This window comes from Chanodichthys erythropterus, chromosome 12, assembly GCF_024489055.1.
Source record: "Chanodichthys erythropterus isolate Z2021 chromosome 12, ASM2448905v1, whole genome shotgun sequence".
In the NCBI taxonomy this organism is placed as follows: domain Eukaryota; kingdom Metazoa; phylum Chordata; class Actinopteri; order Cypriniformes; family Xenocyprididae; genus Chanodichthys; species Chanodichthys erythropterus.
The window spans coordinates 41,439,620-41,460,586 of NC_090232.1; the positions used below are offsets into that span (position 1 = coordinate 41,439,620).

General features: G+C 40.2%; 1 protein-coding gene across 2 annotated transcripts; it reads left to right on the forward strand.

The window, feature by feature from the left end:
- The first annotated feature begins 264 nt into the window (after window positions 1-264).
- On the forward strand, window positions 265-20,917 carry ugp2a (UDP-glucose pyrophosphorylase 2a). 2 transcript variants are annotated; one of them, XM_067404988.1, is made up of 10 exons: window positions 265-334; window positions 2,726-2,853; window positions 5,755-5,862; window positions 8,910-9,095; window positions 10,327-10,460; window positions 15,396-15,693; window positions 16,758-16,955; window positions 17,029-17,271; window positions 19,602-19,706; window positions 19,790-20,917. In XM_067404988.1, the coding sequence occupies exons 2-10, from the start codon at window positions 2,755-2,757 to the stop codon at window positions 19,895-19,897; spliced, it is 1,479 nt and encodes a 492-aa protein (XP_067261089.1). In that variant the 5' UTR covers window positions 265-334; window positions 2,726-2,754; the 3' UTR covers window positions 19,898-20,917. The 2 variants fall into 2 exon arrangements, with proteins under 2 accessions (XP_067261089.1, XP_067261088.1); XM_067404987.1 differs by lacking the exon at window positions 265-334 and adding an exon at window positions 2,200-2,517.
- Window positions 20,918-20,967: the final 50 nt, after the last annotated feature.

Genomic DNA, 20,967 nt, shown 5'->3' on the forward strand with positions numbered 1-20,967 from the left:
TTTTTGTCATAATTATGACTGTGTTCAATTATGATTTAGCAAAGCATTTTTTTTTTCTTTCTCATAAAGCTTTCATATAAACCTGTGAAATTATTATAGGCTAAATAAAAACACGGATAAAACAAGTGTATTGTGTGTTTGTTTACAACCAAGAGATGGCGCTGTTTCACATGTTTACTGTCGAACACCATCCACAAATAAACCCAAATAGCTGTTATCTGATTGGTCGAGCCAGATCGCCCCCTACTCTGATTGGTCCGTGAACAAACCTCATACCCACACACCGATTTCGTGCGCCACTTCCGCCCTTGAAGCAGCGAGTTGTGCAGTGGACGTGAGTATCCTCGCATGGCTTGTCAAAAATGAGCAAAGCAAGCCTGTCTGCTGTCTAGATATGCTTGAATATTATAGTTCCCCAACCCCTCAAAACCACTATCTGTGTGGGCAGTGTGCTTGTGCTTGCTTGCAAGGGGCCATTGAGCTTGGAGTTCATTTAGGGCAAAGTTCAAAACAGATTTAATCCTGTCAACTGGAAAAGGAGGTTATCTATGACTTTTGTCGTGTTTGGACAGACAGAAGCGGTTATTTAGGTCTGTATTAAAGCAGAAAAAAGATAACTCTCCCTCATGCAATATCTGTGTGCTGTTAGTCAACTGTAACTGTTCACTTGACATTTAAAGGGGGCGTTCAACAGCTAGAAGAATCGCAAAGTGTGAGATAAAATTCGAAATTGTTAGATATAAAGTCGCAATTATTAAAATGAAAACGGAAAACCGAAAAATAAAAACTATAATAGTATCTCGATACTAATACTAACATATAATAACACTCACGATACGGTTTTGAGTCTGAACGCGATTCACTGAACAAGAATTCGGAGAGAATGAAGGCAGTGTGTAAAACACACACAAATACAATCAAAATGACACAAAGTTAAAAAAGAACAATGAAAACAAATAAGTTAAACTCTGTTTTTTAAACAAATCGAATTCACTCCGGTTCGGTCATTTTACACACAGAAAGGAACAGGAAACGTTTTAGTGAAAGAATTGAAATTTCGTATCACTGGGATGAATCCTAATCAAATGTACCACAATTACAGCAGATGAACCCAAGAAAGGATCTCTGTGTATTAATGAATCAGATTCACTTAAAGGATTAGTTCACTTTCAAATTAAAATTTCCTGATAATTTACTCACCCTCATGTCATACAAGTTGTTCATGTCTTTCTTTCTTCAGTCGAAAAGAAATTAAGGTTTTTGATGAAAACATTCCAGGATTATTCTCCATATAGTGGACTTCAATGGAGTCCAAACGGTTGAAGGTCAAAATTACAGTTTCATTGCAGCTTCAAAGCGTTCTACACAATCCCAGACGAGAAATAAGGGTCTTATCTAGAGAAACCTTTGCTCATTTTCTAAAAAAAAAAAAAAAATTACAAATTATATACATTTTAACAATAAATGCTCATCTTGAACTAGCTCTCTTCTTCCTCTCTATTTGAATTCCAGCAGTGTAGACACTGCTAAGTGTATTACTGCCCTCCACAGGTCAAAGTTTGAACTAATTGTTATATACTTGCACTAGCATATTGTATATGACAATTTAGTTTCAAACTGGGATCACGTAGAATGCTCTGAAGCTGCAATGAAACTGTAATTTTGACCTTCAACCTTTTGATCTCCATTGAAGTTCACTATATGGAGAAAAATCCTGGATTGTTTTCATCAAAAACCTTAGTTTCTTTTCGACTGAAGAACGAAAGACATGAACATCTTGGATGACATGGGGGTGAGTAAATTATCAGGAAATTTTAATTTGAAAGTGAACTAATCCTTTAATGTCCAGTCTTTTTTATTATTATTTGTAAAATAATTCAGAAGATTCCAGTCACATTAATCAAAATCCCGCCACCAGTAGAGCAGAGACAGATTCAAGAACGCGTTCCATTCGAACGTCCAGCGCTCAGAACGCGTCCTGTGTCAACAGCGTCCAGTTCGTGCTGCACGTGACAAAGCGATGATGCTGAAGTGATTAATAATTCACCTAGCAAATTAAATAATGTACCTGCAAGAGTTGTTCACTGTTTCTGTACTTATTTACTCCCCGAGTCCGTGACGTGACGGGTGGGCAGTGCTGGAGTTTATTAAAAGAATCGTGCGCTTTTCTCTCTCTCTCTCTCTCTCTTTGCACATTCTGTCATTGCAGCAGTGCGTTACAAAGCCCTGATCGGGTGTCCTGAACATGACAGTCTGTGAATCTGTCTGAAATCTCATCTGATACAGAGGGTTCGCTTCGAGTTCGGATGCTCTGTTTTGAAGTCTCTGTTCTCAAAGCATCTTGTTACTGCTACTTTGAGGCTGTTGTAGTTTAATATAGTGTAATAGAAGGAACTGTACAACAGTTGATAGTTTAATTGGACCTCTCTGGACTGGTGAAATCCATTCAGGATTGATATATACTGTTTTTTAAATCTGGGAGTTGTCAGAAGTTCTTGATAATGTCATTTGTTGCTGGTAAGTGGTCTCTTCGTAGCCTGCTTTGGTGGTACAATGGTGTTAGATGATAATGATGCTACTCTGATATATACCTACATTATAGACATGATACTCTTCTTCAGAGAATCATGGTAGAACAAAATATTTCTAATAATCATCAGTTGCAAAGTCATCAAGCATTTAATATTGTAAGTAATGTGTTCTTTTCCTTGTGTTTGCATGTCAGATCTGTATAGGAGCAGTCCTAATGCAGGGATGGCGGAGTTTCAGGAGAAGCTGAGATTGCAGCATGAGAACTCCATGCACACAGAGCTGGAGAAGCTCCTGACCACCGCCAAGACACTGGAGGCTGAGGTGAGACCTTTGTCCTGCGAACTATGCGCTAGTTCCAGTGGTGCTTCTGTCTTGACTCCATATACATGACTAACCCAACTCACATGTATCCAAATATATCACCACACACACGTTTACATAGCAGAATGGGATCATGCGTTGTTTTAAAGGTCAGTAACCGTAATGATGTAACCCTGACAGCAACAAAGTGTCGGTCCAGATCCGGCCCACATCTGATCCGTGTGTTATCCACATGTACCAAATGTGGGCCGGATCTGGGCCACACTATGTTGCTGTCAGGGAAAGCAATTTTGTTGTCTTAAATTATTCAAAAATACATTATTAATGCAAATCATACATACTGTGACAGTAGACCTTCATAATCGTACGTGAAGCACATCAAGATTTTATTTACTTAAGTTATTTTTATTAGTTATTAAAGTAATAAATAAATTATTACTATAATAAATATAAGATATAGATATATCTGTATGCATTTTAAATATATATATATATATATATTTACATTTCAGTTTGTCAAATCATGAAAATTTCATGATATTTATGATTAAAAAATTCATGATCTTTGTAACACCTATTTTTTATCATGAAAAGTTTGAAAATAATGATTATAATGTTATATTGTATAATATACTTACATTTATTCAAGGTGTAAGGTAAATATTTTAGCACTTTTTACTTTGAAGGTTACACCGCTTGATTTTTTAAATCAAACACATTAAATTTGTTTTGTAAAAAGTATGAATGATTTTCCAAAATGCATGTAACATAAAAAAAAATAGCTAACACTTTACATTAAGGTTTCATTGGTTAAAGGAACACTCCACTTTTTTTGAAAATAGGCTCATTTTCCAACTCCCCTAGAGTTAAACAGTTGAGTTTTACCGTTTTCGAATCCATTCAGCCGATCTCCGGTTCTGGCGGTACCACTTTTAGCATAGCTTAGCATAGTTCATTGAATCTGATTAGACCGTTAGCATCGCGCTTAAAATTACCAAAGAGTTTTGATATTTTTCCTATTTAAAACTTGACTCTTCTGTAGTTAAATCGTGTACTAAGACCGACAGAAAATGAAAAGTTGTGATTTTCTAGGCTGATATGGCTAGGAACTATACTCTCATTCAGACGTGATAATCAAGGAACTTTGCTGCCGTATCATGGCTGCAGCAGTGCAATGATATTACGCAGCGTCTCTCACAAACGTCTCCATGGTTGCAAGGCACGTTCCCTGTGCAAGCAGGGGCTCACAGGCGCTGCGTAATATCATTGCACTGCTGCAGCCATGATACGGCAGCAAAGTTCCTTGATTATTACGCCTGAATGAGAGTATAGTTCCTAGCCATATCAGCCTAGAAAATCACAACTTTTTATTTTCCGTCGGTCTTAGTACACGATTTAACTACAGAAGAGTCAAGTTTTAAATAGGAAAAATATCAAAACTCTTTGGTCATTTTTAAGCGCGATGCTAACGGTCTAATCAGATTCAATGAACTATGCTAAGCTATGCTAAAAGTGGTACCGCCAGACCCGTAGATCGGCTGAATGGATTCGAAAACGGTAAAACTCAACTATTTAACTCTAGGGGAGTTGGAAAATGAGCCTATTTTCAAAAAAAGTGGAGTGTTCCTTTAACATTAGGTTACAAATAATGAACAGCTGGAGTTGTATTAACTAACATTTACAAAGATTAATAAATACTGTAACAAATGTATCCCTCGTTGTTAGATCATGTGAGTTAATACATTAACTAATGTTAACAAATGAACCCTTATTGTAAGGTGTTACCAAAAATGCTTATATTTCTAAAAACTTGGTAAATGCATTGCATCGTAATCGATGCAGGTTCGAATCCACCTTTTGCCGAGCTCGCTCTTCTCCATTTTCCCATCACATATCACATCAGATATGCATTTATTTTCTATAAAAATTAAAATAATGTTCTAAAATTGGAATGTACAAAAATACTGAGGTGCACATAGTATCTGCCAATACAATGTACAGCATCTAATTACTATTTAATCTTATTGCAAAGAACTGAGACTTTTGCATGGTGTAAATAGAATCTATCGCTAAGAAAATATGCTATTTTCACTTAATAAAATAGTATATAATAATATATAACTTAGTGCAAATAGCCACTGCCTTTATAAAATTACTCATTTGGAAGTGATTAATTTGAGGTCTTGAGCACGTATTGGAAATCTATTTTATTCAGCCTAGTTTGCCTAGTTTTTATTCACAATGAAACTGCTGTTAATGATGTGATCAGTTATGGCACACACAGCATGCGGTCTTATTAATTAGTTTGTATGAAACTCTGACCTAACGAAAGAAGTGTGCCTTAATTACAGTCTGTCGTCCCATGATGCAGAACCAGAGGGTTTAGTCTAAAGGTTAAAGGAGTATTAATTATGCATTTATGCTGCACAGTGTTAAACAGAGTAATTAGGGATATGATTAATCACGCATTTGTAACTCTGTGATGTGTTGATTCAGATTCAGTTTTATAAAACATTCAGATTAAATATTCTAAAGCATTTTAATAAACCATTAAATGAATATTCAGGTGTAATATAAGTTCATCTCAATGGAGTAGTGTGCAGTTTGTGTACAGTTATGCACTTGCAATGGCAGTCTATGGGACAAAGATAGTTTCAGTTGTATTTTCTCTTCATAGTTCTGGTGAAGGCTGACAGCTTCCCAAAACCCTCACAAATGTTTGCCTGTGACTCAGGATTTGTTGATTTCAAATAGAAAGACTCTTCTTCACTCTTGGCCCTGAAATAATACACATTATTGAATACTGAACTTCAGGATATAGAGCTTAACATTCTACCAAGCTAAAAATGTGCTGAAATTGGGAGAAATGTAGCTGTAATATGCTTATTTGTGCTCTTGCAGATCTCTAGGAAGGACTTTGAGGGCTTCAAGAAGCTCTTTCACCGTTTCCTTCAGGAGAAGGGACCGTCTGTTGACTGGGCCAAGATCCAGAGACCACCAGAAGACTCGGTGAGAACGACGAGTGCTTGGATGAGGAATAAAAAATGACATATTAAGATATACAGTAGTGGCCAAAAGTAATATTTGGAGTGGATATTTGTTTTTAATAACCCTACAAGTTTTAACCATCAAAATATGAGGTGGAAAAAATCTCACTAAACTTTGTTAAGGTATTTACCTGACAAAATTACTTGGCAAAAAAGGAAAACTACAGCTACAGGTTTTATTTTTAATGTGCAAAAAGAAAAATGCTCACAAGAAAAAGCACACATTGACTACAACATAGTCAGTTATTAATATTTCTTTTGGTTCTCTATGTTTGGTGTTTTTTTTGTGCATGTGTTCATAATTTCTTTGAATGACAGCCTGACCAATATTGTCTGCACAATTCTGCAGTTATCACAAATAAAACGGTTGACTCCAAGCACAACTATGCAATATGCTTACAAAATCTTTTACACATTTTTAATAATATTTGAATAAAGGGTGAAATTTTTTTTTCCTAGACTAGACATCACTTTTGGCCACTACTGTGTATATAGAAAATGTTTTTTGTATGAAAATAGATATTATTTCAGCAATGTTACATATATTATTACCAGTGTTATTTTAGTTTTATTATAGTTTCATTAATATTTTAAATTAGTTTTTATTTTTATATTTTCAGTTTTCATGTTAATTTTAATTTAATTCTCATTATTTCTTTGTGCTTTTGTCATTTTAGTATATTTATTTAATGTTGCTATTTATTGTTATTTCAGTTTTAGCTTTTATTTATATTTTTTATTTACTTCCAGTTAAAAATTTCAGTTTGTTACCAAGGCGACATTTCTGATTTTTTTGTTTAAATTTACTAATATTTAAACTAATAAATATTATTTTTTTATTTTATTTATTTTTATCTTTATTTCAATTAACATAATTTTTTAATAGTTTTAACTAACGATGATAACCTTTTTTTTTTTTTTTTTAATTTATGAATACATTGAAAATGTTTTTTTCTTTTCATTTTTAACAGGATATAATTATTCCCAATATTTTTTTTTCCTTTTTATAAAATAAATAAGTGCATTTGAAAAGTGCTGTCCACTGTACATTTTAGGTGTACATTACATATAATGTAATTCAACTGCAGTTGTCCTAAATAGATGTCCTTTTTATAACACAAAATTATAAAATATTAAATATGTTTTTACATTTACTTGTGCTTCTGCAACTTTTCTATCACCACATTCATAGAGCCGCTGAATAGCGGCGGCAGCAGCAGAACGTGCATGTGTATGGGTGCTTTATCAAGTCCATGACATTTCCCTGTTGATCCCCTCCCCAAATAACCCACGTTTAACCCCCTAGAAATGCCCCCACACTGAAGGTTAAACTATGAATAGTACAGCACTTCCAGCATCCCACAACCTTGGCTGACATTTCTTTTAACTCAGCCGTTGTGAAACTCATGTTACAGCACGTAGTAAAGCAGGCTGATCTGAAATCAGCTCCATTAGATCGACACTCATCATACCCATTATGAAATAAACGTCACGGCTGCTTCTAGATCAGCATTGAGGTTTAAAGCGTAATTCTCAATGGTCCTATTTCAGTTCTCAACCGTGGAAATATTCACTAGCTGGATGCTTGATCGGTCAGCTGAAAGAGTGTGTATTTGTGTGTGTCGTTTTCTTAGTCGACGTCTCAAATATTTCGCTTGTCGCATTGGCGGACGTTCAGTCAGGAGAGAGGTGGTTTGAAACCATATATTTGGCCTGTGGTTATAACTTTTCTGCTGTTCACCTTGAGTAGACTTCTTTTAAAGGGGTTTTAGAAATATAAATTTATTTCACACTTTCAATCCAATACTCAACATTAACAATTAACCATTAACTTCCATCAATGAGTCTCTCCATCAATGTCGACTCCGGTTTGAACAATGTAAGGCTGAACACCGTTACTGACAATCCTCATTTTAGCTGCGTGAGATTCTCCAGCTTTGTTGTTGTTGAGCAACCGAAGCGTGAGCTGTTAAAGCTCCGCCCTCTTTTGGAAAGCGGGCCGGGAGCAACAGCTCATTTACATTTAAAGGGACACACAAAAATGGTGTGTTTTTGCTCACACCCAAATAGGAGCAAATTTGACAAGCTATGATAAATGATCTGTGGGGTATTTTGAACTGAAACTTCAGGCACATTCTGGGGACTTGTATTACATCTTGTAAAAGGGGCATTATAGGTCCCCATTCACTTCCATTATAAGTGTAAACAAAATTTTTGCTTTAAAAGAAAAAAGTTAAGAAATGAAGTGGAAGTTAATTTTGTGGTAATCAACATTATGCCACAAATGCTGTCAAATAAGCTTAACTTGTCATGAATGCATAATATTTCTTTAACCCAAAAATGTAAATTATTTTGAATTGTTTTTAACAAAATGATAGTTTTAAGTGGACCACAAGGAAAATCAATAAAATGGCAACTTGAAGTTTAATCAGATGCACAGAGTTTCTAGTTGCTGGGGACTCTGAGTCATTGGACTGTGACCCTTTTGCCTTGACAACAGTGAAATAATTTTAACAGTTGCTGCTGTGATGAAACTACCGAAGGAAGTCTTGCTTTACGCAATTTTAATTAATGGTTTGTTCATCTGTGTGGATGTGGATGTGTGTGCAGATATAGATCAGTTGCACGAAGGAAGCTCTTATCAAATGCAACACACCCAAATTCTGAGAGATCTGATCAAATCAGCTCATGATTCATATAAAATAATATGTATTAATAGTATGTCTATGCTTCAGTCTCTCAAAGCTGTCACAGTGTTCTGCTCTTCATGTCATGATCTCAGGGTTAATGCCTTTGTGAGATTTTTTGAGGTCAGTTTGAAGGACCAGCTCTGTTTGACTGGAGTAAATAAACCCTACACTGAAAAGTGAAATAAACTATACATCCCAAAATCTTCACTCTGAATAAAAGTGATGTCCTGTTAACCTCAAAAAAGGACTTTCTCAGTGGACAAATGGTTATGGTTTACGTGTGTCTTTCTCTCCCTCATTATTTCTCTTGCTTCAACAGATCCAGCCCTATGAGAAGATCAAGTTGAAGGGTCTTCCTGCAGATGTGGCGTCCAGCCTTAATAAACTGGCTGTGGTGAAGCTCAATGGAGGTTTGGGGACCAGCATGGGCTGCAGAGGACCCAAAAGTCTCATCAGCGTGCGGAATGAAAACACTTTCCTGGACCTGACTGTACAGCAGATTGAGGTATTGCATCACATATGCTTCCTGCAAAGTGTCTGCAAAGCGACAAAGCACAAAGTCACTTCAAAGAGAGTTATTCTCTATATCAGTGCACACTGTTTTTGAATTCCCTGCCTCCATTGTAGTCTTAAATTTTAAATCTGTCACAGTGTTCCTCATTATTTCCCGCCCTAGGCATACCAAAATAAAAGAGGCGAGACCTGGTTAAGTTGCATTAGTAGTGTGTTGAAACTCTTGGTTATGGTAAGGGGCGTGACATTTGACAAACAAGTAAAACTGATACTACCCGCGTTTGTTAAATGTGCTATGTAATTGTATTATTTATTGATCCAGCCAACCAATCAGAGCACATTGTGCTTTTCAGAAGGAGGGGCTTCATAGAGACAGGAACTAAACAGAGCGTTACTGACAGACTGGAAAAAGAGGTGCTGCAACAATGTCAAAAATGTGAAAAATAAGGTGTTTTTTGAAAATTCAAGCATGAAGACCTGTTCTAGTAGACCCCAAAAACAAAATCAAGACTTTGTAAAAGGGCATAATAGGTCCTCTTTAAAAAGAAATCTTACTGACATCAAACTTTTTTGTATGTTTTGTAAGTTTTTATAATTGAAAAACTGAATTCAAACAGTGAATGATGTGTCATTTAGTTCAAATACATGGGTTTAGACATTTCTTTGGCTTATTTACAATCTATTTAAGATGATGTAAGACGCTGTTTGCAGTTTCAGACCTTGGTTAAGGTTTCGCTCTGTGTCAATGACCGTTTACTCCAGAGTTGCATAATAACAGGTTTTTTCCACATGGCAAAATCAAAAATCAAAAGAAATTCAGAAAAGAAATTCACAAGAAACACTATATAGTTATGTAATAAAATATACCTCTGATACACCTTCTACACTGAAATGGCAACCCATGCTGGGCTCTGTAATGACATGACTCTCTGTTTTACTACATAACCACACATGAACAATCATATCAGTATCACATTGTGTTCTTTAAGATTTTTGCTCCCAGTTTTGAAATGGATGTATTTTAACATCTAAAATAATTTAATTGAGAGTGCTTTGATGTAATGGTCATACAGTAAGTCATTTAAGATATAACTAACAATAAATTGCACATCAATTTACACATGTGATATTTATATATAAAAAAGTTATTTCACATGGAACAACGAAAATAAAGCGACTGGAGAGTTTTGGTGTGTCGAATTAAAGATCTCTTTCTCTTTCAGCATCTAAATAAGACGTATAATGCAGACGTGCCGCTGGTGCTGATGAACTCCTTCAACACAGATGAGGACACTAAGAAGATCTTGCAGAAGTACACACATCACCGCCTCAAGATACACACCTTCAACCAGAGCAGGTACACATACACACAAGTACACACATCCTTATCCAGGCCAGTGAGAAATAAGAACTTTAGAAGTATTTTACAGAATACAAGTCGCAGTTTTTTATCATCAGAAACATGCAGTGACATCTATTCCTGAGCAACTTACATAATACTATTAACGCCAAGAACACAAAACCTGCAAAGCGCAAACATTTGGGTTTGTGCCGAATGTGTGAGGTGTGTTTGTATAGCACATTAAAACAAATGTGGGTAGTTTCAGTTTTGCTTTAAATATTTTTTTTCTGTTTTCTGTTCTGAATACCTTTAAATTTAAAGGATTTAAATTTAAGGGAATTTAAATTTAAATTTAAATTTAAAGGATTTAAATTTAAGGGAACTAAAACACGTTTATGGTGTTTGTCCACTCATGATGGGGGAGGACAGAGAGTGAGCCAATCAGCAATACGGGGTTTGTCCACTCATGATGGGGGAGGAAAGAGAGTGAGGCAATCAGCAGTAGGGGCGTGACCACTCATGATGGGGGAGGAAAGAGAGTGAGGCAATCAGCAGTAGGGGCGTGACCACTCATGATGGGGGAGGAGAGAGAGTGAGCCAATCAGCAGTAGGGGCGTGACCACTCATGATGGGGGAGGAAAGAGAGTGAGGCAATCAGCAGTAGGGGCGTGACCACTCATGATGGGGGAGGAGAGAGAGTGAGCCAATCAGCAGTAGGGGCGTGTCCACTCATGATGGGGGAGGAGAGAGAGTGAGCCAATCAGCAGTAGGGGCGTGTCCACTCATGATGGGGGAGGAGAGAGAGTGAGCCAATCAGCAGTAGGGGCGTGTCCACTCATGATGGGGGAAGAGAGTGATCCAGTCAGCAGTGTGGGGCGTGTCCACTCATGATGGGGGAGGAAAGAGAGTGAGCCAATCAGCAGTAGGGGCGTGTCCACTCATGATGGGGGAGGAGAGAGAGTGAGCCAATCAGCAATAGGGGGTTTGTCCACTCATGATGGGGGAGGAAAGAGAGTGAGCCAATCAGCAGTAGGGGCGTGTCCACTCATGATGGGGGAGGAAAGAGAGTGAGGCAATCAGCAGTAGGGGCGTGACCACTCATGATGGGGGAGGAGAGAGAGTGAGCCAATCAGCAGTAGGGGCGTGTCCACTCATGATGGGGGAGGAGAGAGAGTGAGCCAATCAGCAGTAGGGGCGTGTCCACTCATGATGGGGGAGGAGAGAGAGTGAGCCAATCAGCAGTAGGGGCGTGTCCACTCATGATGGGGGAAGAGAGTGATCCAGTCAGCAGTGTGGGGCGTGTCCACTCATGATGGGGGAGGAAAGAGAGTGAGCCAATCAGCAGTAGGGGCGTGTCCACTCATGATGGGGGAGGAGAGAGAGTGAGCCAATCAGCAATAGGGGGTTTGTCCACTCATGATGGGGGAGGAAAGAGAGTGAGCCAATCAGCAGTAGGGGCGTGTCCACTCATGATGGGGGAGGAGAGAGAGTGAGCCAATCAGCAATAGGGGGTTTGTCCACTCATGATGGGGGAGGAAAGAGAGTGAGCCAATCAGCAGTAGGGGCGTGTCCACTCATGATGGGGGAGGAGAGAGAGTGAGCCAATCAGCAATAGGGGGTTTGTCCACTCATGATGGGGGAGGAGAGAGAGTGAGCCAATCAGCAATAGGGGGTTTGTCCACTCATGATGGGGGAGGAAAGAGAGTGAGGCAATCAGCAGTAGGGGCGTGACCACTCATGATGGGGGAGGAGAGAGAGTGAGCCAATCAGCAATAGGGGGTTTGTCCACTCATGATGGGGGAGGAAAGAGAGTGAGGCAATCAGCAGTAGGGGCGTGTCCACTCATGATGGGGGAGGAGAGAGAGTGAGCCAATCAGCAATAGGGGGTTTGTCCACTCATGATGGGGGAGGAAAGAGAGTGAGGCAATCAGCAGTAGGGGCGTGACCACTCATGATGGGGGAGGAGAGAGAGTGAGCCAATCAGCAGTAGGGGCGTGTCCACTCATGATGGGGGAGGAGAGAGAGTGAGCCAATCAGCAGTAGGGGCGTGTCCACTCATGATGGGGGAGGAGAGAGAGTGAGCCAATCAGCAGTAGGGGCGTGTCCACTCATGATGGGGGAGGAGAGAGAGTGAGCCAATCAGCAGTAGGGGCGTGTCCACTCATGATGGGGGAAGAGAGTGATCCAGTCAGCAGTGTGGGGCGTGTCCACTCATGATGGGGGAGGAAAGAGAGTGAGCCAATCAGCAGTAGGGGCGTGTCCACTCATGATGGGGGAGGAGAGAGAGTGAGCCATTCAGCAATAGGGGGTTTGTCCACTCATGATGGGGGAGGAAAGAGAGTGAGCCAATCAGCAGTAGGGGCGTGTCCACTCATGATGGGGGAGGAGAGAGAGTGAGCCAATCAGCAATAGGGGGTTTGTCCACTCATGATGGGGGCGGAGAGAGAGTGAGCCAATCAGCAGTAGGGGCGTGTCCACTCATGATGGGGGAGGAAAGAGAGTGAGCCAATCAGCAGTAGGGGCGTGTCCACTCATGATGGGGGAGGAGAGAGAGTGAGCCAATCAGCAATAGGGGGTTTGTCCACTCATGATGGGGGAGGAGAGAGAGTGAGCCAATCAGCAGTAGGGGCGTGTCCACTCATGATGGGGGAGGAGAGAGAGTGAGCCAATCAGCAGTAGGGGCGTGTCCACTCATGATGGGGGAAGAGAGTGATCCAGTCAGCAGTGTGGGGCGTGTCCACTCATGATGGGGGAGGAGAGAGAGTGAGCCAATCAGCAGTAGGGGCGTGTCCACTCATGATGGGGGAGGAGAGAGAGTGAGCCAATCAGCAGTAGGGGCGTGTCCACTCATGATGGGGGAGGAGAGAGAGTGAGCCAATCAGCAATAGGGGGTTTGTCCACTCATGATGGGGGAGGAGAGAGAGTGAGCCAATCAGCAGTAGGGGCGTGTCCACTCATGATGGGGGAGGAGAGAGAGTGAGCCAATTAGCGGTAGGGGCGTGTCCACTCATGATGGGGGAGGAGAGAGAGTGAGCCAATCAGCAATAGGGGGTTTGTCCACTCATGATGGGGGAGGAGAGAGAGTGAGCCAATCAGCAGTAGGGACGTGTCCACTCATGATGGGGGAGGAGAGAGAGTGAGCCAATCAGCAGTAGGGGCGTGTCCACTCATGATGGGGGAGGAGAGAGAGTGAGACAATCAGCAGTAGGGGCGTGTCCACTCATGATGGGGGAGGAGAGAGAGTGAGACAATCAGCAGTAGGGGCGTGTCCACTCATGATGGGGGAAGAGAGTGATCCAGTCAGCAGTGTGGGGCGTGTCCACTCATGATGGGGGAGGAAAGAGAGTGAGCCAATCAGCAGTAGGGGCGTGTCCACTCATGATGGGGGAGGAGAGAGAGTGAGCCAATCAGCAATAGGGGGTTTGTCCACTCATGATGGGGGAGGAGAGAGAGTGAGCCAATCAGCAGTAGGGGCGTGTCCACTCATGATGGGGGAGGAGAGAGAGTGAGCCAATCAGCAGTAGGGGCGTGTCCACTCATGATGGGGGAGGAGAGAGAGTGAGCCAATCAGCAATAGGGGGTTTGTCCACTCATGATGGGGGAGGAGAGAGAGTGAGCCAATCAGCAGTAGGGGCGTGTCCACTCATGATGGGGGAGGAGAGAGAGTGAGCCAATAAGCGGTAGGGGCGTGTCCACTCATGATGGGGGAGGAGAGAGAGTGAGCCAATCAGCAATAGGGGGTTTGTCCACTCATGATGGGGGAGGAGAGAGAGTGAGCCAATCAGCAGTAGGGGCGTGTCCACTCATGATGGGGGAGGAGAGAGAGTGAGCCAATCAGCAGTAGGGGCGTGTCCACTCATGATGGGGGAGGAGAGAGAGTGAGACAATCAGCAGTAGGGGCGTGTCCACTCATGATGGGGGAGGAGAGAGAGTGAGACAATCAGCAGTAGGGGCGTGTCCACTCATGATGGGGGAAGAGAGTGATCCAGTCAGCAGTGTGGGGCGTGTCCACTCATGATGGGGGAGGAAAGAGAGTGAGCCAATCAGCAGTAGGGGCGTGTCCACTCATGATGGGGGAGGAGAGAGAGTGAGCCAATCAGCAATAGGGGGTTTGTCCACTCATGATGGGGGAGGAGAGAGAGTGAGCCAATCAGCAGTAGGGGCGTGTCCACTCATGATGGGGGAGGAGAGAGAGTGAGCCAATTAGCGGTAGGGGTTTGTCCACTCATGATGGGGGAAGAAAGTGTTCCAGTTAGCAGTGTGGGGCGTGTCCTCTCTTGATGGGGGAGGAGAGAGAGTGAGCCAATCAGCAATAGAGGCGTGTCCACTCATGATGGGGGAGGAGAGAGAGTGAGCCAATCAGCAATAGGGGGTTTGTCCACTCATGATGGGGGAGGAGAGAGAGTGAGCCAATCAGCAATAGGGGCGTGTCCACTCATGATGGGGGAGGAGAGAGAGTGAGCCAATCAGCAATAGGGGGTTTGTTCACTCATGATGGGGGAGGAGAGAGAGTGAGCCAATCAGCAGTAGGGGGCGTGTCCACTCATGATGATGGGGGGCGAGAGAGAGTGAGATTTGAAGAAAGACTGTAGAAAGAGAGATGGCTGAGAGACATTACAAAAGAGAAAAAGTCAGAAGATTATCACTGGAAAAAAAGGCTAATGTTAGCTATATAGTAACAGGACAGTTTGAGTGTCATTGTTTGTCTGGAGCTGGTGTGTTGCTGAAGACTAACAACCAACTCTTGCTTGTATAAAAATATTATTTTGCTTCGCTTCATCTATGATAAAGAGACATCCACGCTTGCATTCCGTGTTTTGGGGCGGAGCAATGAAGGGAGGGGTGTGTTTGTTTAGGTTGATTTCATATATCAACAGTGTTTCTCAGATATCGCTTACTGCACGTTTAACTGGTTTTGGGTTGGCAACTCTGTTTTCCGCTCCTGCACAGGTATCCCAGGATCAATAAGGAGTCGTTGTTACCAGTGGCCACTAACATGGGCCTGACGGGTGAGAATGAAGAAGCCTGGTACCCGCCCGGGCACGGAGACATCTATGCCAGCTTTTACAACTCCGGCCTGCTGGACAAGCTCATTGCTGAAGGGAAAGAGTACATTTTTGTGTCCAACATTGATAACCTGGGTGCCACGGTGGACCTGCACATCTTGAACCACCTGATGAGCCAGCCCAGCAGCAAACGCTGTGAATTCGTCATGGAGGTCACCGATAAGACGCGGGCTGATGTGAAGGTGAGCGTGTTTACCATGCTAACGTATTCCTCTTTTCATTCTGTAAAACACAAAAGCAGAGCAGCATGAACATTCTTCAAAATTTCTAATTTTTTGTGTTCAGATTTGTTTTTCGAATGACATGAGGGTGAATAAATTTTGGTTGAAATGGTCCTCTAAGGCCCCGATAAACTTTAATGGAAAATCAAGAACAAACTTGTATGACGTCATTTGGAACAAAATCAGGCAAAATTAAGTTTGTTTGGAATTTAAACAGCTTGCCAAAGTGAACTTTTCAGAAATGTAAACATCACATAATAGGTAGGTATGCTCTGTGGCTCCGCCTTCTTGACGTGGAAATCTTCTCCGGTTCATTTCTTCTGTTCAGTCCGTTGAAGTCGGATGCAAGTAAAAACATGACCACACAAAATTGACACAGTTTTTCATTTTTAATACCATAAAATTGTTTGCTTTAAAGCGCTCTATTGTAGTATAAGTGCTATATAAATAAATGTGACTTTATTTAGTATTATATGATATTATATTATATATTCTGCCTTCTTTGACATGGATATCTTTTCCAGTTCATTTCTTCTGTTCAGTCTGTTGAGGTCAGATGTAAGTAAAAACATGAACACTGGAGAGCTGCATTTTTAGTAGATATTGAAGTTGTAATTCTGATCAAAAAAGACACTGACTCTGTTTTTCATGTCTAACACTGTAAAGCTGCTTGTTTTTAAACAATCTATTGTATAAAGTGCTTTATAAATAAATGTAACATCACTTTATTTGAGTGTTGAATTACAGAGCTGGTGCAAACAAATCCACATCGCTATGATCAGATGCTTGCTTAACTGCTCTTTTCTCACTGCTGTCAATTTTGTTACATGTTAATTTTGCTATTGAGAGGAAAGTGCGTGGCACACATTTGCACTCTCAGCAGCGTGGACGATGTCAGGATGTTCGCTAACAGCATAATGCTGCAGAGGTTCTTTTTGCCCCTTAGTGGAGAATGATAAAAGTGAGTATATCAGAGCCTTGAAGCTCATTGGCTAATGAAAATCAGTTGGTGTTGTTTGTTTCAGGGTGGTACGTTGACACAGTATGATGGTAAACTCAGGCTGCTGGAGATCGCTCAGGTGCCCAAAGCTCACGTAGATGAGTTTAAATCTGTCACCAAGTTCAAGATCTTCAACACCAACAACTTGTGGATCAGCCTGCCGGCCATTAAAAGGCTCCATGAAAAGAATGCAATGGACATGGAGATCATTGTTAACCCTAAGGTGAACATCATACCATCTACATTAACACATGTACACTTTTGTGTATGAAACAGCATTCCTCTTCTGTCTCCAGACTCTAGATGGCGGTCTGAATGTCATTCAGTTGGAGACGGCTGTGGGTTCTGCCATGAAGAGCTTCGAAAATGCGCTTGGCATCAACGTGCCCCGCAGCCGCTTCCTGCCTGTAAAAACCACCTCTGACCTCCTGCTGGTCATGTCTAACCTGTACAGCATGGACGCGGGGTCACTGACCATGAGCCCCAAGAGAGAGTTCCCCTCAACACCTCACGTCAAACTGGGCAGCTCCTTCACCAAGGTAAGCAATGAGGCAGACTTTTCACTCCACCCACTTAGACAGGAAGGCTTTTCATACTGTGCTTAACCCCAGGTTATTGTTGTTCTAAACACTGTTTTTAACCCTGGGTAATGGAACGTTTCACACTTGTAATTTAGAAGCGAGGTTGGCACCCCTTTTTACCTGGGGTTATGAAAGCCTGCTCCAGAGCAGAGTTAGCACTGCTTTTGCGGTGTTAACCCCACATTGCAGTGCCAAACCTGTACAGTGTGAAATGATGTGTTGTTAAAGGTGCCCTAGAATCAAAAATTGAATTTTAAAAAAATGGCATAGTTGAATAACAAGAGTTCAGTACATGGAAATGACATACAGTGAGTCTCAAGCACCATTGTTTCCTCCTTCTTATATAAATCTCATTTGTTTAAAAGACCTCTGAAGAACAGGCGAATCTCAACATAACACTGACTGTTACGTAACAGTCGGGGTCATTAATATGTATGACCCAAATATTTGCATATGCCAGCTCATGTTCAAGGCATTACACAAGGGCAGCCAGTATTAACGTCTGGATCTGTGCACAGCTGAATCATCAGACTAGGTAAGCAAGCAAGGACAACAGCAAAAAATGGCAGATGGAGCAATAATAACTGACATGATCCATGATAACATGATATTTTTAGTGATATTTGTAAATTGTCTTTCTAAATGTTTCATTAGCATGTTGCTAATGTACTGTTAAATGTGGTTAAAGTTACCATCGTTTCTTACTGTATTCACGGAGACAAGAGCCGTCACTATTTTCATTTTTAAACACTTGCAGTCTGTATAATTCATAAACACAACTTCATTCTTTTTTTAAATCTCTCCAACAGTGTGTAATGTTAGCTTTAGCCACAGAGCACTATCAAACTCATTCAGAATCAAATGTAAACATCCAAATAAATACTATACTCACATGATCCGATCCATGCATGCAGTATGCATGACGAACATCTTGTAAAGATCCATTTGAGGGTTATATTAGCTGTGTGAACTTTGTAAATGCACTGTATTATAGTCGAGAGCTCAGGGGGGCAGGGAGCGAGCGGTTTAAAGGGGCGGCGCGCTGAATCGGTGCATATTTAATGATGCTTCAAAATAGGCAGTTACAATTTGTTTAAAAATCTATGGGGTATTTTGAGCTGAAACTTCACAGACACATTCAGGGGACACCTTAGACTTATATTACATCTTGTAAAAACTGGTTCTAGGGCACCTTTAAAATGTTACAGCTAGACGCTTGGCAACAGACCACTCATATTTGCCTGCTTTGGACAGTCACGGAAACACTGCGCATTGTATATAAACTGTAAATTAAGTATGCTGACAGAAAACGTGACAATTTGAATGAAGAGACCATTTTATTCTTACATTTTAGAGTCTGAAATGTCCAGTATAAACATGATAGTACAATCGGCAATACAAGGATGTGCAATGCTAGAGCTTTTATGTAAACATGTCGCATGCTGCGTTCATCCAATCAGTGACAATGGCATCGCAAATAAGAATGTTAACTCAAGGTTTTTTTTGTTTGTTTGTTTGTTTGTTTTTTTAAGTTGCCAGCCACCACCAGGGTTTTTGATAATTTTCATAAAAATGTCATGGTCCTTAAAATATTTTATGGTATGAATATCTAAACATGCAATATATCAAAAGAAAGAACAGAGACTCTGCTTTTTGCTCTGCTTTTTTATTTTATTTTATTCTAGCTACATTTATTCTTTTTTAATCAACACTTGAATGTGGGTAAGTTTCACAAAAAACAACATTTTGAACAAAAAGCTGAGAAAATCACAAGACTACAACGTGCATAAGCAATGCTTTTATCGCTTGTTTCTGCTCATTTTTTGCTTGTTTTGATCTGGATATTCTGTACTCTTTCAGAAGATGTGTAATAGAGCCCCAAAAGATGGAAAGCTGAAAAACTTTTTACATTACTGACTTTACATTAACTGTTTCCCTGCCATTGACACTCATTATCATAATAATTGACTATAATAAGCAATTTATATTGTTATTATTATATAAATTAACTTTATTAAATTTTTTATTTTAAATTTCTTTAATGTTTTAAATATATAATCATTTCCTAGAAGTATTCAATTAAACATTAAATGAGCTCTTCAGTAATGAAATACATTTATTTTATTAATAATATTACAAATATTTTAGATTTAAAATGTTTATATTATATTACATTTAAAACAGGACATAATTCTGTTATTAAAGCTTTTAAGGCTTGAAACATTGTTCAGTAATTAAGTACTTTTTATACAATTTCATATCAGCATAAAAGAAATTGAACTTTCTAGGTTCGAGATTTCCTGAAAAGGTTTGAGAGCATCCCAGACATGCTGGAGCTGGATCACCTCACTGTGTCAGGGGATGTTACCTTCGGAAAACAAGTCACACTCAAGGTACGGACGGATATAGGCATTTGTGAGCGTTCACAAGCATTGTGTGTTGTCTTGTTGTTTAACTTGTTGTTTCTGTATAACAGGGAACGGTTATCATTATTGCCAATCATGGAGACAGAATTGACATCCCGGCTGGAGCGATGCTAGAGAACAAGATCGTTTCAGGAAACCTGCGCATCCTGGACCACTGAGGCCTTTACAATCACATCAGCTGTCCAACATGTCACCTGGACATTTATATGTGTATGTGTGGAAATGTGTGTCAGATTTGAGTGTGACCATCAAAAGCCGTCCTTATGATCAGTATTAAATGCCCATAAGAACACAATTTCCTGTTAATGCTTTTCACAGCGAATTTCAAAAAGGGCTGTATATTCTGTTAACAAGACTGGTGTGCTGCTATGTAGCTCACTCAGTAAAAGATTAATATCAGAAGTGGCAGAGGATGAAAGCAGGAGACGTCCCTTTAAAAACGGATGTTTACACTTGACAGCAGGAATTAAAATGTTTTGGATCTTCAAAATGTTGATGTTTTTGGAGTGTAGAAAATTGCTCAAATGACTGTCAAAATTAACACGTTAACGCATGCAATTATTTTTCCCCATTTTAACGCGTTAGAAAAAAACAGATGCTGCGTTAAATATTTTTGTCATCCTTTAGTTAGCCTTACATTATAGGATCACGCTCTTATTCATGCAAAATGCTTTTAAACCATTCAACCGCGATGACAAGACACAAAAGAGAACGTCAGGTGCTGAAAAACAGACACACTTGACTCACAGAATGCTGTTTCAAACAGCGCGCCGGACGCATTGAGTTCTCTTTTGTTTTTTAATTGACAAAAACACAAAATTACAACAAAAAAAATGAAAATTTGTCATATCCACGCAAGCACAGTTTTGAATGAGTTAAAATCATGAACACAGAGTTGTGAGAAAATAGGATGCAGATCCGCTTCATGTGTGAAGTGACAGCAGCCTTATAAACCTGCTACAGTCTGTCATTAATTGTTAAAGAAAAACACTCACTGCTCTTAATTGAATAACTTGTAGCTTTAATAAAAAAATCTATATTTTAATCTAAATTATGCAGTGAAGACTGTGAAGTGTTTGATAACGGCTTTGATGGACCTTTTTCATGGACTGTGATGACGTGTTTTAACAGTCATCAGCATCGTAAATATTTATATTTGAATTTTTTTTTAAATGTATGTACATTTATAACACTATACTTAGTATTGTATTACTATTTCATCAAATTA

What these genes read in the sequence shown, in the direction of transcription:
- ugp2a (XM_067404987.1), top strand. An exon ending in AGATCATTGTTAACCCTAAG is followed by an intron (nt 16,956 to 17,028) that starts GTGAACATCATA and finishes TTCTGTCTCCAG; the next exon opens with ACTCTAGATGGCGGTCTGAA. An exon ending in TGGGCAGCTCCTTCACCAAG is followed by an intron (nt 17,272 to 19,601) that starts GTAAGCAATGAG and finishes TGAACTTTCTAG; the next exon opens with GTTCGAGATTTCCTGAAAAG.